This window comes from Podarcis muralis, chromosome 3 (assembly GCF_964188315.1).
Source record: "Podarcis muralis chromosome 3, rPodMur119.hap1.1, whole genome shotgun sequence".
NCBI lineage: Eukaryota > Metazoa > Chordata > Lepidosauria > Squamata > Lacertidae > Podarcis > Podarcis muralis.
The window spans coordinates 33,454,743-33,472,888 of record NC_135657.1 but is presented as its reverse complement, the minus strand read 5'-3'; the positions used below and the strand labels follow the sequence as shown (position 1 = coordinate 33,472,888).

Sequence of the window (18,146 nt, the reverse complement as noted above, 5' to 3'; positions counted from 1 at the left end):
TCAATAGCTTTTGTGGAGGAAAACAGCCTTGAAGTCTAAAGAGGAGCTCAGCCTTTAAAAAAACCTGCACTCAATCTTTTGGGTGTTAACTGAAAATTCGAAGGTCTGGGTTGTCTGAGCTCATGAGATGAACACGTCTGAAATCCTGGAAAACTGCTGTCAGTCAATGCTGGCTTTGAAGGACCAATGTCCTAATTTGATATAAGACAGTTTGCTGGTGTGTGTCACTTTTGCATGGGTTCACAGTGAGTCTACTCCATCCTGTTCCTTCCTTAACTTGTAATTTTCTTTTTAAATCCACATGTAAATTCAGTTATTTGCATATTTTCTCTCAAAATATGCTTCTCTAAACACATTGCTTCTAAATATACCTTTTTTAAAAATGCACGTTGATACTTTCCCTTTAGCTGAGAACTATATCAGAACGTTTGAGAAGTACGCGCCTAGGACTTGCCGATCGAAAGGTCGGTGGTTCGAATCCCCGCGGCGGGGTGCGCTCCTGTCGTTCGGTCCCAGCGCCTGCCAACTTAGCAGTTCGAAAGCACCTTCGGGTGCAAGTAGATAAATAGGGACCGCTTACCAGCGGGAAGGTAAACGGCGTTCCGTGTGCTACGCTGGCTCGCCAGATGCAGCTTCGTCACGCTGGCCACGTGACCCGGAAGTGTCTGCGGACAGCACTGGCTCCCGGCCTATAGAGTGAGATGAGCGCACAACCCTAGAGTCTGGCAAGACTGGCCCGTACGGGCAGGGGTACCTTTACCTTTTACTTTATATCAGAACGTTTGAGAAGTACAAAAGCTGGCGGATAACTATCTGCACATTAGTCTGTGATATGTAGATCAATTCAGTACCTATAGGGATTCAAAAATATAGAGTCGCTCAACCATTCCTACATGTACTAGAGTGGATATTGGCTACAGGCCTAAAAGAGCAGGAAAGGGATTACTGCTTCTGTTTGCCTCAGTGAGTACAGGAGGGCATGAGAGTACAGTCACTGAGTCAGCTAAGCCAGGCACTATCTCTCAGATGAACTTTTTTTTTTTAAAGGATAAACTTTTAAGGATAAGGATAAACTGTGATATTCTCATGTGTTCCTTCTTAGGCTCTTTGAAGGTAGGATAGGATATAAGATGTTGTGAACTGCCTTGAGATCTATGAGCCTCTTGGGCTTGCTAATTGGAAGGTCGGCGGTTCGAATCCCCGCAACGGAATGAGCTCCTGTTGCCCTGTCCCAGCTCCTGCCAACCTAGCAATTCGAAAGCATGTCAGTGCGAGTAGATAAATAGGTACTGCTGTTGCAGGAAGGTAACTGGTGTTTACTCTGGTTTCTGTCACGGTGTTCCGCTGCGCCAGAGCAGTTTAGTCATGCTGGCCACATGACCCGAATGCTGTCTATGGACAAACACCGGCTCCCTCGGCCTGAAAGCGAGATGAGAGCCGCAACCCCAGAGTCACCTTTGACTGGAGTTAACTGTCCAGGGGTCCTTTACCTTTACCTTATAGGGCGGTATATAAATTTAATAAATAAAAATGACAAACAAACAAATACAATATCAATTAAAAACAGCAATAAACCACAAAAAATGGCAATGGTAAATTAATAGTAACGCATTCTAAAAACAAATCAAATTGAGTGATAAGGTCAACCCATGTCATGCAATGCAAAGTTCACCACAGTTGCAGAACACAGATATGAGAAAAGTGCCGGATGCATTCAGAAAGAAACAAATTTCACAATCTTCTCAAAAGGTTTCTTAGTACTGGGCATTGGTCCACATGTAGATACCTGAACTTGGATCATATATATGGAATGGTCAATTTGTCTTAGCTATACTAAGCACTGGCATAGCATTGCATCATTTATCATTTTATGAATAATTTCACAGCAGAGTGGATTAATAATTACCCCAGCTGAGCCAAGAAGTAAAATACAAGGCTGGGTGCTGAGCATCATGTAAGCCTCAAGTTAGAGTACTATCAGCAATGGAAACTGGAGATGCAACACTAAGTCAATACTGAGAGAATGTTTAAGAAGCTCTTGGCTTCAAGATCTCAAGCACTTGCCAATATGAGAAGGAGTAAGTGCAACAGGCCAATGAGGAAATCATTCTAAGAACTGGGAACCTGGCCGTAAGCCAATTGAAATTAATTGAGTGCCTTTAATGACCTCAATGGAATTTGGATTGGGCTTTGAAAGAAGGGGTAGGCAATAGTGGAAAACTTACTGACTATATGTTGCCTTGCCTTGAGTAAAACAAAGTGCATCCGTTATAATCTTGGGGAACTGCGCAGTTTGGTCAGTCTAGATGATGCCATCACATCTCAAGTCCTAAGTATACTTGCAGCAGAGTTTTCCCAGCCTTTTCATGTTGGTGAACACCTTTTAGACTGGCATCATTTTGCAACACAGTAATTCAGTTTTACTATCACACCAGAGGTCAAACTAACCCCTTTACAGCCCTGGGAGTGTTTGTGCGACACACTTGCACACTGCCACAACGCACAGTTTGGAAAGCTCTGACTTACAGGCAAGTTATGTGCCTAGCCCTATATTTCTACTGGCAGTGCTTTTCTTCTAGAAAAAAAAGTGCTAGTAATCACCATGAAGTTGTTACAGTAAGTGCCACACTTTTAAACAGTCCTTTTCTTCTAGAAAAAAAGGTGTACTGCATACCCTTGAGTACCCCGAGAAAAAGAAGAAGAATTTGGATTTGATATCCCACTTTATCACTACCCTGAGGAGTCTCAAAGCAAGTAACAATCTCCTTTTCCCTTCCTCCCCCACAACAAACACTCTGTGAGGTGAGTGGGGCTGAGAGACTTCAGAGAAGTGTGACTGGCTCAAGGTCACCCAGCAGCTGCATGTGGAGGAGCGGAGACACAAACCCAGTTCACCAGATTACGAGTCCACTGCTCTTAACCACTACACCACACTGGCTGCTGGGCTGGGGTACACTTCTGAAGTGGTAAAGATTTTTCCCTCTCTCTTCCTGAAAGCTCCCCTCAAAAGCTCTGACCAGTGCCATAAGACTCCTGTTCCAGACTGGTTTGGGAGGAGTGTTTTTTAACTTCATGTCACACAGACCCTTGAACATAAACTTGTCCTCAAGTTTGCTTATTTCTTCTTTCCTCCTAATCCATTTTCTTTTTGTGTTGTGTATTTTTATATTGTAAGCCAGAGAGGAAGATTTTTAAAAAAATTTTCTGTAAACTGCTCTGGGTGGGGGTGGGATAAAAATTATTTAAATAAATAAAATAAAAGCAATCCTCCCTGTAGGTTTCTATAACATCTTAGGGGCTCAAACAGGCTAGTTCTCTCAACCCTCCATCCTTGCCCTCGAAATTCTCAGCGTTTGATGGCTCAATCATTCTCACCATTCAGATTCTGGAACTCATAGCTCTTTCCTGCTCCTTCTTCCTTTTAACTTCTAAAGTGATATGCTTCTGTAGAGCTACAGGTGCTACTGCATATGCATAAACCACTACTTTAACTTTTGCGCAGCCCTATTTCACTTCCAAACTGATAGACAATGGGCTGTTCAAGTCTGGCATTAGAAGGAAGGTGATACTGAATAAAGAAGCTGTGTTCTGACTGACATGACCAGTAATCAACATCAGTTATTCATCCACTAATGGAAATAGGTGGTATTAACAATAAACAGTGAGGAGTGCCTAAACACCTGTTACTATATAATTCCTGCTGCAGTTTCAAAGAAGCTGATGACTTTCTCTTGTACTATAATATGCAGTTTTAGAAATGCAGTCAAGACTCAAGTTTCCCTTCTCCTCTGTGTATGTGTGTGTGGGTGTGTATTGCAGGGGAGGGGGAATACTATAAAAATAATTTATTTCAGCTTTCAATCAATTAACAGAACAAGGAAAAAAATAATTAAGAAGACTAATATTTCCTCACTTCAGCAGTGCCAGTCACTTAATTAGAAGGGTCCCATCAGACTATTAGGCAAACAAAGTTTTAATAGAAGTTTTTATTAACACACACTTGTAATCTTAATCAGGCAACAAGGCTGTGAACTGTTAGGAAATGATTTATTCATTCCTTATATGGGAGTGGAGAGATCTTTAGAAAAAGAGGCCTGTGAGGTTTGAAAGGCCTTAAACAAATAGTTTAGCCGCACTTTAGCTCAGTTTTAAAATCTGCAAAATGGCAATGTGTGTGCATTAATGGGGCAATATTCATTTATGTACATGCTAATACAACAAATGGAGTTATGTTAGGGTTTAAACTTTATTTAAACTTCTAAACCAAATGTTTTCTGCTGGATGAAATGATTAATATATTAGAAGGCACAAGAAGAAGAAAAATCTCTTAGCCTAAGATGAAACTAAAGGGTTCTCATTGTTCAGGTGGATACAAAAGCAGGGAGCAGATATTCTCTGCCATTTGAACAAATGTGTACTGTACAACATAAAAGGCTAAGACATAAATTTAGAGAAATATGTGATGCCTTCACACACGTAGGTCAAACTTTTTCCTCAAGCAGATAATTAGAGGCTTGGGGTGAGTAAATCTTATTAGCCTTTTTCCACCTCATCTGTTCCCACAAGAGGCTGGCAATAGATTCATCCTCCTTCATCTTCCAAAAGGAATGCTGAATATAGCCTTTTCGGAAGCCACAAGGACTGCAAGAATGCCTATGCAGGACCCATATTACTCTGAAAGAAACCATTATAATAAAGTCCATACTGACTCCATAGTGAAGTCAGACGCCAAACATCAGTTAAAAGATGGCGCCAGTGACTCACATGCCCTTTTGCAGTTGGCTACCAGACTGGTGTTTTCAACAAACCAGTGATGGCAAGTTTTGCAATAATTACATCATCATAATACCATTTGAAGTGTCTGCAATTTCTCCTGCTTTGTCCATTACAATTATGTCAGTGCAGGAACCAAGGATGCTGCCTTGTACAGAGTCAGGCAACTGGTGCATCTGCTCTGTGTTGTCTACACTGATTGAGATTTCTCTCCCAGTTCCACAAAGAGTTGCCAGGGATTGAACCTAAGACTTTCTACGTGCAAAGCAGATGCTCAGCCACTGAACTATGGCCCTTCCTTTAAACACAGACAAGTGGTACCCGACCCAGAAACAGACCTAGCTATATTGCCATTTGAATAGGCTGTTCATTAGGGTTGCCTGTCCTAACACAAGATATATTTGTTTTAATTTTTATTGATTTAAAATGCTTTCATACCACCCTTTGCAAACATCTTAAGGTAGTTTCCAACGTTCGGTATTTTAGGTTTTTTTATGAATATACTGTAATGCCTTCAATACGGTACTTTGAGAGTCCCTTTCCCTAAGGATCTTACAGTCTAATAATAGAGATTTAAAAAGTAACAAAGGAAGGGGAGGGAATCGGAGGTAGTATATGGGATTGTTTCAGCTACCTATACTTACAGTAGTAGCTAGGGATGAAAAGGTTGTTCTCTCTATATATAGTTATCCCACCTTTCCAGCTAACAACAAGCTTCCAAAATGGCTCACTATCAACAAAAAATAATACATACGGTAATAAGATTCTTTTTAAGGCAGTGAAGACTAATGAAAATTCTGAAGGGAACAATTATGTGAAATATCCATTTCCAATATGGCCATATGGGAAGCCAGGAAACTTCACAGAACAGTGAGCCAGAAAGACATTGGTTTAGAACACATCATTCCCACTGCTGATTGCTGGTAGCCCAAATGTCCTCTCAGAATCAGTCTAATGACACAATTCAGATTCACAATTCACAATTTAGTGACAAAAGCAGAAAACCACTGTGTTGGTTTATACTTTGGCTATGTCATGTTTTTCCACACTATAATTCCTGGGGATCTTGCCATGGCCTAATTTGATATAAACTGTCAAAAGTGTGGCCTCCCCCCACCTTCATATTTTTTTTTTGATACCTGGTATTCCTTCTACAATGTGCTAATATTGTACTGCAGTAGTAATTCTCTCTCTCTTTTTTTTTAAATAAAATATTTATTGAAATTTTCAAAAAAAATCCAGAAAAAAGAAAAAGAAAAAAAAACATTCACCGTTTAAACCTTATTTTCAATGACATCTTTCCAAGACTTCCCCACACCTCCCCTTCTTGTATTCCAATTCCATTTATTTGGTTCAACAAGTTCTTATCCCCAATTTTTGACCTTATTGTATTTAGTTCATTATTAAATTTAGTTCATTTTATATAACCAATTTTACCTTATAATCCTCAGTCTTTATACATTTGAATCTTTTTCTAAGGTCGACCCCAATTCCCTTCCACGAATTCCCCATTTTTGTACTCATAACAAAACAAAATAAAAGAAGAAGAAAAAAATTCAAAATATAATTATACACCCTTTGGATTCCCAAGCTCCAACCCCCCTTTCCCGGTTTCGATCCCCAATGTCCATCAGTCTATCTGCTATCAGCCTGCAGACCTCACATCCGAGGCTCTTAATTCTCTCTCAGTTCCTCTTTGCCGGTTTTTTTGGTAGTCCTTTATATCAAACACCAAATCTCGGAGAAGCTCTGTCTCGAAAATGTCCCTTTTTCTTCCAGCCAGACCTCTATATTTAAAAGTGGAGCTCAAATCTTGTTTCTTAATCCTTTTGAGTCTGAATGTCCCAAAAGCTCCAACTTCCATCTTGATCAAATTTGTAATCCATAGGTCTTCAGATCTCCACATAAGGAGATCTCTCCATTCTTCATTGTCCAATTCAAACCAATTTTTCATCACCCAATTCTTATTTTCCTTTATGTCCTTCCTAACAGGCCTCTGGCCTTCCTTAATCTTCTGCGGCATTGTAACTCCTCCTTCATTCCCCTCCAGATCATCATGTATCTCTTGTTCCCCTTTCTCAAATTCCTCAGATTTCTTTTCCTGCTCAGCTGCAAAAACTTTTGATTCTGCTACAAGGACTTTTTGTTCAGCAACAAAGACTTGAGTCAAGTCCCTTCCAGTTCCAGTAAATTTATTTACTGTTTCATTCAGTGTAGTAACCCTTGTAGCCAAAATATTACTTTGTTCTTGTAGCTTTCCCAGGAGATAAAAAGTCCTGTTCAGCTCAATGAGTATTTTTCCACTTGCAGCCATTCTTGTAATGTCCCAGAACCCCCTCTAGAGGGATTATGGTTACTTAGTATCCTTCCAGTTCCAACCCAAAAGTCAGAATAACTTGTTCTTCTTTATTTTCAACAATTTATATCCAAATTGTAACAAATCTAACCAGCAAAGGCACCAGAAACAAAGTTCTCTTTTTATTCCCCAACTTTGACAGCTAATTTGACAGCTGTCAAAATCTTCTGTATCTCTTCAACAGACTCTCTCGCGGATCACTCCCGGGTCCCGGGGGGTTGCACTTCAGCTCTCAAAATCAACTCTTATCCTCCAGCAAAATTACTTGTAATGTCCAATCGTGAAATTAATAACTTTTATCCAGTAAGGAAAAGATATTCTCTCAACCTTAGTTATCTAGTCCTTGCTTTAAGTTGTTTACAAGGCGGGGAGATGGACTTCCTCTTTGCGCTTTCCCCGATCGTGCCAAATCCAAAAATAAAAAATAAAAAAAATTCCTGTTGCAAAGGGAGTACCCGTGGTGAGTTAAAATAAGGATCAGCCAGAGACAGCAACTGGAGAATAAGAAGGTGAGGTTTATTGCCAGGCAATAAGGACCCAGTTGGAATATCTTCCAAAGAACTGGGACCCCGATAGACAGAAATCCAGAGGTCTTTATACCTGAGTAAATCACAGCAAATCATTGATCATCAGACAATCACGAGGGACTCACAATATTATCAGCCAATCAGCAAGCGGTTGTCACGCTACTTGACCCCTGCTCAAGCCTTGGTCAGCACCGGGTTCTAGTTCTGCTTTCCGATGCTTGCAGTGACGCTCTGTCTAACCTTTCCCCTAGTTATGACAGGACCGGAGCTTGGACATTTTGTGGTTTTGCTCTTCCTGTTCTGTGGATTTATTTAGCCTGTATCTGAGGGGAATTTGTACCAGAATTTCTGATTCATGTCTTTCCCTTGTCCAGGATGCACAGATGTTTAGGGGAAAGGTCAACTCCTAACTTTGCTGTCTCAAGCAGTTTTGCAGTTTGCTAAGCACAGTTTCCCTTTTGATTCAAAGTGGATTATAAAGTACTGTAATCCTTGATTTGTGTAAGCATATTTGGATATATATATATTGAATATATTGGTTACTGATAACTGATTATATGGATAGCAGGGGTAGCCCTTCTTCCTTGCCTCATTCCCTTTTAAGTCCAATTTCCGTATTACTCACGGGTTGTTACTTTTAATCCAGATGTTCAAAGGAAGAAGTCAGCGCTCTCCGTCCATGGCATGCAGCTTCACTCAGCAGGGGAAGCAGAGGACTCTCAGCACCACGCCGCTCCCCATCCCCCGTTCCGTAGCCTTTAAAAAGGCTCCTTCACAGGTCGGGGGCGCAAATGGTGCCCGCTGAGTCACCAAGTCCACAGGCTTCCGCGCCTGTGGTTTTTAGGGGTCCCCGTGTCGCCGCCGCGGCAGGACCCGACCCCTGCTGAGCTGATTCCCTCCGGAGCTCGGAGGGAATCCGCCATTAGGCGATGGTGCTAACCCGGAAGTCCTCTGCAGTAGTAATTCTCTCAAGAAGAAACTTCAGTGAAATTAAATCACCGTATAGATCAGCAAAGGGGAACCTGTGACCCTCCAGATGCTGTTGGACTCCCAACTCCCAGCCAGCATGATAAATGGTCAGGTACAATGGGACTGTTAGGAGTGTCTTACTCTTGTGTAGGACCCAGGCAGAGACACATGCCCGGCTGGCATGTTCTCTCCCTCCTGGTTGATCGTTCGGGAGCTTCAAAAGCTTTCCTCTGCCTGAACATCACAGCGACTGATGCCAAAAGGCATTAGCACACTCAGGGATCCGCAGAGTATTCGCATTTTGCGTAACAGAACTCAGTAGCCCAGCATTTGGCTAATCTACGTTTATTTACATATAATACACTTGGAACATTCTGGCTTAGCTCCTTCCGCTTTCTCATCAGACAGCAAAGAGAAAAAGAACAAAGGACAATAGTCCCACTTCACGGAACCCAGTAACATCAAAACATCCTGTCTCCACCACTTCCCACACTGTGGAATGAAAACATACACCATCATGTGATAGACAACAATCCCATGACTGCAGTCACGGAGAATGAATCTCCAATAGGGACTTGTAGACCAGCAAGATATAAAAGGTCAGAAATTGCCCATCCTGATCTAAAGCAAAACAAGGAAGGATGTATTCAGTAGCACAGCAGGTCAGAGTGTGTGTTTTGCTAACATTACCCCTTTTCTCAATGCATACAAATTCAGGTTGGGCACTGATGGATGATTGTTAGTATATGATGATAAGGTTAATCCTCCCATTTTTGGAACTGGTTTGGGGTTATGGAAGAAATGGTACAAAACGACTCATCATGGAATTGTAGAGTTAGAAGGTACATCTAGTTCAACCCCCTACATTGCAGGAATAACATATGACCAGTTTCACCCATATAAACCTCCCTGTGCCTAAAGAATTGCAACTGAACCCTTGCTCATTTATCTATTTGCCAGCTGAAATCAGTAGTGCTCAGAGTAGGGCATTTTGTGGGATATCTTTTTGAAAGATGATTTCCAGGTAGAGTCACTACTTGTCTTTTGCTGGATGGTTAAGACTCTTCTATTTGTCAAGGCATTTTTAACACACTACTTCGGTCACTAACTCATTTGAAGCAGCTATTTTCATGCTACTATTTTTGTGTATTTTTAAAAAAGTTTTACAAACATATTAAACTTATTTGTTTATCATTAGGGCTATGTGTTACTTGAAACTGTTAATGTTGTAATGCACAATTTCTGTATGTTACCATGCCAAAAATCTGTTGCTAATAAATTCTACAAACAAACAAATAAAATGGCAGTTTTCATATGAGTGAGTAACAAGGTTATCAAATGAATACACTAAGGTGTGAGCTCATCCTTAAGTTAACAGAACACTGGATGATCACCTGAAATCATTTATGATGTGGCGTTATTTTAGGAAACACCATCTTTGAAAACTTATCTAGGTGGTCATTTATTTTAACATCGGATCATTTCCAAATTACTGGGAATGTAAGATGGATGTACTTACAGTGCCGCCCTCTGGGAACAAAGGAAGGGTAGGAATCTCTCATGACCCAGGACAAATTCCAAGCAGTAAAATCCAAAGAACGTGGAGGAATATTTGTTGGAGATTCTGGAATGTTGACACCTACCAATAAAAGAAAGAGATCATGATGCAAAAAAAGTTGATATATTTATATAAGAATAGCATATGCCAACCAGAAATAAAAAAAACCTTCTGTTTAGTACATCTATTTAAAATTATCCTTGCAAGTGAGCATGAATAGCAATTAACCAACATTACCCAATAGTAGAAGTTCAGAGAAACTGATATGCAACCGTGAGCTACACATTCAGTGCCACACGCAAGACCAAATTACTGCTGATCACCTGTGGGGAGAGGAGTTAGCAGTGCTGTCAAACCTGACAGCAATGCCCCAACTGTTCAGTGGTGTGCATAAAAGCAAAGACACCCCAGTCACACTGGGCAGTAGTTGCCAGCTTCCTCCCATACGAAACCTTCCCAGAAGTGAATTGGGGGGAAGTCATGCTTGTTGGAACAGAACAATTACAATTGTTGGAAACCTGGTCAGCTTTGTAAATGCAAGTTTAATTAGCAGCACAAACTTTTCACCAATCTAGAATGTGAAATGGAAACCATATCTAACCAGAGAAAATGCCAACCTATGATTCTGTACTCGCAATTGCTATTGTGGGTTAAAATCAGAACTGAGTCAAAGTGAAGTGGGCATGTTTTTCATGATGACTTTCATCCATGCATATGGTGTTGTGAAATTGTTTTCAAAATTCTTTAGTTGGGTGCTCTCATCACCACATCCTAGGGAAGGGTTTGCTGTAAGGGCTTTATTCTCTATCCTGCTATGAAGGCTATCATCACAGAACAGACATGCAATCCAAGCGTATGGCTCTCAATATGATAAAGGCTGAAGCATACATGAGTGCTGACGTACAGGCACCTGTTCGTGGTAGGAAAGTGAAACACAGCAATCAAGACAAGTCACATAACACACACACATCTGCACAGATGTTTAGTGGCAAATATAATTCCTACTGTTAACCACTGACTTGAACTAATAGGTAAAATACTGGAAGCCCAGATTTGCAAAATATAATTGCCAAAGCATGAAATAATATTATTTCCATCGCCATCCACAGCCAGGACTGTAAAGTTAAAAGTAATATTTACTTTTTTTTCTTTCCATAGGGAAGGAAAACTAACTCCAGCACAGAACTGCAGGCAATATCATCTGGCTGAAGTAGCAGATTCTTGGCATGAGGTCTGACCTCGGAGCATTTCTCACTTGTTACTTTATTTTTAGCCTCTGGAGAGTTGGCTCATAGAGCAGGTACCTTCACACCCTGCTGAATTTCAGTGTCACAAATTAGAATGTTCGGTATAAGCCTTTGGGGATTATCATGTCCCAATGACCCCACATCAGCTGCAATGGTATATTTTCATCTCTATCCACTCCAAACACCTGCCAGGCCAGCATGATTCTGAAAGTGTGAGATTAGCACTTCTGCTGCTCTGATCAGGGAAGCAGGTAAACTCAACAGAAAACAGGGGCACAGAACGCAGGCCGTGTCATGGAGGCCTTTTACTCTTAGCTCCTACATTTTAATAGCTTGTGTTTGACAGCTTAATTTTTTCTTTTCATCTGTAAGAAGGAAATTGAAACTGGTAGAAAACCAGCCTGATTGCAACAGAAGGCTAGTCCTCACATTCTCACATAACTCCTATTGGCTTCATGAGGAAAATTGCAGCAGTCTGCCATCAGAACAATTCAACTTAAAATTGTACTTTGGTCTTTCACTTCTAATCTCTTGTGTCTCCTGCTAAGCTGTTCTCTGTGCTTGGAATGACCCCTATCGAAACTGCTCTGCCTTAATATTGGTTCAGTCAGCCACCAATGTACACATACGCCCCTTACCTGCAATAAAACCAGGTATATATATATATAACACAAATGTCATGTACAGCAATGTCAGCCAACCACATGGCAAACCCAAAACTCCCACGCCCCACCTCACTCCCAGTGCTAATCCTTGCTGATATATTCTGCCTAGAAAGCAGGCAAGCTGTCATAACACAGAGAGGTACAGTGATAGCATGGACTCAGAAGCCCAAGGAGCAGCAATTCTTCCCCAAACACCCACGGCCTGTGTTATCATTAAGCCAACTAGACAGCCACCTAGAACAGACCTCAGAGGAGTGCAGCATAGGGGCATAGTTTCATATAGATTCGTTTTTGTTATATCATATAACTTTCTGATAATGTGGTTGTGAATTTATGGGCAGGGTTAGGCTGTATGATATCTGAGCCCCCTCTAATTCCTTGATCCAGGAAAGGTTAAAATATTATATTAAAACCTTATCCTACTGTTCAAGTAGCCAGGCAAGAGCCATAATGGCCCCTAAGCATGGGGGGGGGGAATGTGCAGAAGTCGTTTGCAACTAGGAATGGCAACTGTCACAGCAAATAACAACCTTCATGAAGATTACATGACAATATTACTCCCAGATATTCCAGGGCTTCATTGCAATAGTCCTATAAGACTGAAAGAAAATGCCTCTGAGTGCTCCCAAAATAATCCAATGAAAAATTATTTTTTTGGATATTCTGCGGTTGGAAAAACGCTTTCCCTTTTCCCCCTCATTGTGTATCCTCTGGAGATGCAGGACTCAAAGTCAAAATATACCGAGGAACTTTAACTCTGGTTGGAACATGCAACTACCCTTCCTGGCTCCCTGGTTAAAGGTACTTTATCACTTTTCTGCAGCCATACTAACCTTTTAAATAAATGAATGAATTACAACGGGAGGCTGACGGCTCAAATTTTAGTAGCTGGGAGTTTGGCAGGGCACATTAAACCATGAAGAGAAGGCATGCTGAACCTCTCCAAGCTTTTTCATTTAAATTCTGCTTTAATAACTATGGCCATTTTTGACATTGCTGCCTAAAGGACAACTTAGAGCCAAATACTGCTCTCAGATACTCAGAGACTAGTACTAGTACTCTGGAGTTGGTATGCTTATATGATGCAACATATAAGCAAGGGATGTCTAAACAACAAGAGGTGTGTAATACAGGATTGCCTGCAGAATTATCTATGTCCTTTAGCTGTTACACCACCATCCAACTGCAGCTCCTTTTCTCTTCCCCCTCATCACAGCCCAATTCATTTGTCCCCTTCCAAATGAACTACAATGCCAGAGTGGCTAAATTGAGTATGAAAAAGTCACTGCTTTGTTTTTTCAGTGTTCTTCATGCTAAGAAATGGGAGGTCCTTGTAACATCTCTGGTCAGTTTTGGGCACTGGGCCAGGTCAAGGAGCTTTGACAAGTCCCAACCCCTGCTGCTGACCACAAGACAATTAATTCAGCCCAGAGTTTCCCAAACTTTCTGAAGGAAGGCAATTTTCACTCTTCTGGCTCAAAAGGTTTGGTGTAAAGAGTAAAAGAAACCTACCCATGTTTCTGGGAGAGTTCTGAGCATGTCTGCTTCATAGGAAGCTAATCGTGCTGTATCCTTGCACTGAAAGTCTTTATGTTACCTCATCACATCTAATGCAAAGATGTGGTAGAGCTGCCTAGCCCCAGCAGGGAATGACGGGGACATAGGCAAAGCCTGAGCACAAAACTGTGCAGAGATGCAGTGGGCAAAAGCTCCTCTGAAGGCCTATGTACTTTGAGCGCTCAGATGCCTTCATTTTAAAAAGAAAAAAATCATTTCTCACAGCACAACAGCAGTCTCCTTATGGTGCACTGGTGTGCCTTGGCCTGCGGTCTAAGATTTACTGATGAGGCCTAATCCTGAATTCTAAATGTGCAAGTAATTTGCATTTTCCTCAAGAACGCAAGTGCCTTTGGAGCACAGATCCCCATGGCACCAACATCAACATGGGGATATTTCTGTGAGTAAATGATAAAACTTCAGGGGATGCAAAGCTGCCCTGAATGACAGGGGTTTGGGAATGCAGAACATTTAAATAATTCAAACCTATTGTTAAAGCCTTTTGCATATTCACACGAATGGGTGCCTAGAATATGAAGAAACTTTTCAAATGAATACTGTCAAAGATGGAGGCGACATAAGATCATGTTTCAAAAAAATTCAGTGGTGGTTGCTGCTAGCAACCCACCAACTCCCATTGTTTCCAGAAAATGCAGGTAGTGGGTACCTGTCATATCTCGACAGGAATGCAGAAAAGGGGCAGTCACAGTCAAGGTCCCGTTCCAAGTTACTGTGATGCTCTTGATCTTATCTCAAACACTAGATTCACTAGATGCACAGATATTGAAACAATTTAAAGGGTTTGATCCTCAACACCAATGATCATAGAAGCAAACTCTTGCAGATTTTGAAACTTTATTATATGCTGTAGGTCAGAGCTCAAAACATTTTTCTATATCAAAACAAAAGGTCACTGGGAAGTCCCAATGAAATGAATGGCAAGGTTCTGGATGTGCTATTGTATTTACATACAGGTGAACATACACACATGAAGTTCTCTAGTAGAAAATGTACTATACTGCAAGTTTATCTTACTACTGCACTCTAATAACTCCTTAGATGTTTGTATGATAAAGATAAAAAAGAGCATAGCATGTTGAGTCCCTGGATATGAAAAGCAATTTATCCAGAATGTAGCTGCTAGACTGGTGACTGGGAGCAGCCACTGAGACTACATAACACTGACTTTAAAAGCCCTATATGACTTCTGCCCTGCATACCTGAAGGAGTGTCTCCACCCACGTTGTTCAGCCCAGACACTGAGTCCAGCACTGAGGGCCTTCTGGCAGTTCCCTCACTATGAGAACTTAAACTACAGGGAACCAGGCAGAAGACATTTTTGGAGGTCATATCCTCCCTGTGGAATGCCCTCCAGGCATATGTCAAAGAGTTAAACTATATACATTTTTGGAAACATTTGAAGGCAGTCCGGTTTCAGGAAGCTTTTTATGTTTGATGTTGTTGTTGTTTCCTGTATTTTGTGGTTTTATATTTTGATTTTAATCTGTGAATCACCCTGAGACCTCCAGTATAGGGCAGTATATAAATTCAATAAACAGCAGCAGCAACAACAACAACAACATTTCTGCTGGAAGTTGCCCAGAGCGACTGGGGCAACCTGGTCAGATTGACGGGGCATAAAAATAAATTATTAGCAGGAGTAGGAGTATCATGAGTATTATGAGTATCCTTGGCTCTCTGGAGAATAGCAAAAATACTTTAAGTAATAATGCTTTTAGTGTACAAAGTGATCACTAACATTATCTTGGTATTTCTTACAACAACCCTGTAAGGTGGGTCAGTGTTATTCACCTCATATTGAATTATGAGAGCTGAAGCTCAGAGAAAGTTCCTTCTCCAAGGCCACCTGCTGGAGTCTGAGATGAAACGAAGGTGTGGATCAGAGATAACAATAGCAGCTGATGGCGAACTCCACAGTCAAACCACACTTATGAATAAAGTATTTTTGTTTGCTTGTTCTGCAAGTTTAGAGAACATGTAGACAACATTTTGAAACATTATATTCGGGAGGATGCCTATTGCGTGGCTTGAGAGCAGTACATGTGAAAAGGATCTAGGGGTCTTGGTTGACCACAAACTTGACATGAGCCAACAGTGTGACGCGGCAGCTAAAAAAGCCAATGCAATTCTGGGCTGCATCAATAGGAGTATAGCATCTAGATCAAGGGAAGTAATAGTGCCACTGTATTCTGCTCTGGTCAGACCTCACCTGGAGTACTGTGTCCAGTTCTGGGCACCACAGTTCAAGAAGGACACTGACAAACTGGAACGTGTCCAGAGGAGGGCAACCAAAATGGTCAAAGGCCTGGAAATGATGCCTTATGAGGAACGGCTAAGGGAGCTGGGCATGTTTAGCCTGGAGAAGAGGAGGTTAAGGGGTGATATGATAGCCATGTTCAAATATATAAAAGGATGTCACATAGAGGAGGGAGAAAGGCTGTTTTCTGCTGCTCCAGAGAAGCGGACACGGAGCAATGGATCCAAACTACAAGAAAGAAGATTCCACCTAAACATTAGGAAGAACTTCCTGACAGTAAGAGCTGTTCGACAGTGGAATTTGCTGCCAAGGAGTGTGGTGGAGTCTCCTTCTTTGGAGGTCTTTAAGCAGAGGCTTGACAACCATATGTCAGGAGTGCTCTGATGGTGTTTCCTGCTTGGCAGGGGGTTGGACTCGATGGCCCTTGTGGCCTCTTCCAACTCTATGATTCTATGATTCTATGATTCTAAGGTCCCCAGGTCCACCCCAATAACTCACACATCACACAGAAATTTTTGTTTAAGATATTTGGCATAATTTTGGCCACAACTTTATTAAAATACAAATTTGTGAGTGGTTGCGTAGGCATTGGTTGCGACTATCTGCCCCCACCATGGGGGACAGACTGACATTCCGCACGATGCGAAAGTCAGAATGGGGGAATACACTTGGGGGTTACGCGGAGCAGGGAACCTGCCCTCACCCCAAATGCAACCAGGAGCTCATTGCTATGGCCCGAGCCCCCTTGACAGAGTGGACAAGCAATAGTTAGCTCCCAATTCCTTTAACGGAATCCCTTGCAGCAGCAGCATTAGAGGGGCAGGCACAGCCAATCCATGCCCCTCAACCAACCAAACCATAAACCAATGCCTAACCGCGAACCTTACAAGTTGTGACGATTTGCTACGCAGTAGGCAAAAACCAAATGGCCCCAGCCAATCAGCCAGATGGACAAAATTCCTACCAGGCCCCCGCTCCAAAGCAGACGACCCCATGACAGGCATAGCAAGGTCAAAGCGAACAACCCTATTCTAGGGAGGGAGGGACGGGCAATCCGATGCATGTGCGAAAAGAGGAAGCCCTAGCCTCGTGCAAGGAGTTTTACTATTTCTGGCTGTCAATCAATAAATGGCAACATTAACTTCTTCCCAACAACAAGGGAAGCCCCAATCACATCAGTGGCCAATGATCAATTAGCCCGCCCCCCAACTTTGGAGTGTCCTGGCGGCCCCCACCGCAACACGTGCTCTCCATGAAGGAGAACACGCTTTCCCAGCTATTGAAGACCAAGAACAAAACTTTTGTAAAACAGCAAATTTGGCCAGAGCAAAACTTCACCTTATTTCTAGGCACTGCTGCAGGTTCATCCTTTGGGTAATGTGTTTCTGCCAGGTAGGATACCAAGGCAGCAGGCATTTTCCAAAGCTCTAAAGTGCCATAATAGAATTGTAGTTTCAAGATTGTAGGTCAAATTCCACTCGGTTACATACTGAGCTTGGGGGATATATTGCAAAATTACTCTCAAACAGTTGTTTGAATAAAAGCCAGGAATTCATCGTAGTAGTAATTCAGGGCCTCTTTATTCATTTTCCACACGAGCGACTCTAAGAATGGATGCAGAAAGCAGAACTCTTACAAGTATACTTCAAAAAGCTCAATTACAAGAGTCTAAGTAGGTCAGGGGTACAGAGTTTCTGCCTTTGGAACAAAAAATGAGAGCCTCTAATTATTTCCTTACAAACACCCTATGGGCCATATTTAATTTAGCTCCACTGCGATTTTGGTACGACTCAGGCCCATCTCCTTGGCTAGACCTGCTATGCCAAATCCATAGATTCCTTCTCAGAAGCAGTTTTCATAAGGCCCCTGATTAAGCAACAGCCCAGTTACTTCCCAATAGTTACTTCCCAAATAGGAGAAAGGTCTAATCCAGGAGGGAGGAACAGGCTACAGTGGTACCTCAGGTTAAGTACTTAATTCGTTCCGGAGGTCTATTCTTAACCTGAAACTGTTCTTAACCTGAAGCACCACTTTAGCTAATGTGGCCTCCTGCTGCCGCCGCACTGCCAGAGCACGATTTCTGTTCTCATCCTGAAGCAAAGTTCTTAACCTGAAGCACTATTTCTGGGTTAGCGGAGTCTGTAACCTGAAGCGTATGTAACCCGAGGTACAACTGTATTCCTGGCTTGCTATTTGACTTTTTCCTGTCTTGTGCT

The 18,146-nt window shown here is 41.8% G+C and overlaps 1 protein-coding gene across 1 annotated transcript in view; it reads right to left on the bottom strand.

The window, feature by feature from the left end:
* The window catches only part of ALK (ALK receptor tyrosine kinase), a 559,106-nt gene that overhangs the window by 392,516 nt on the left and 148,444 nt on the right, over positions 1-18,146 (bottom strand). The window contains exon 2 of the mRNA XM_028724462.2: positions 10,145-10,264. Coding sequence (XP_028580295.2) covers positions 10,145-10,264 — 120 coding nt within the window. The remainder of the gene's footprint in view (positions 1-10,144; positions 10,265-18,146) is intronic.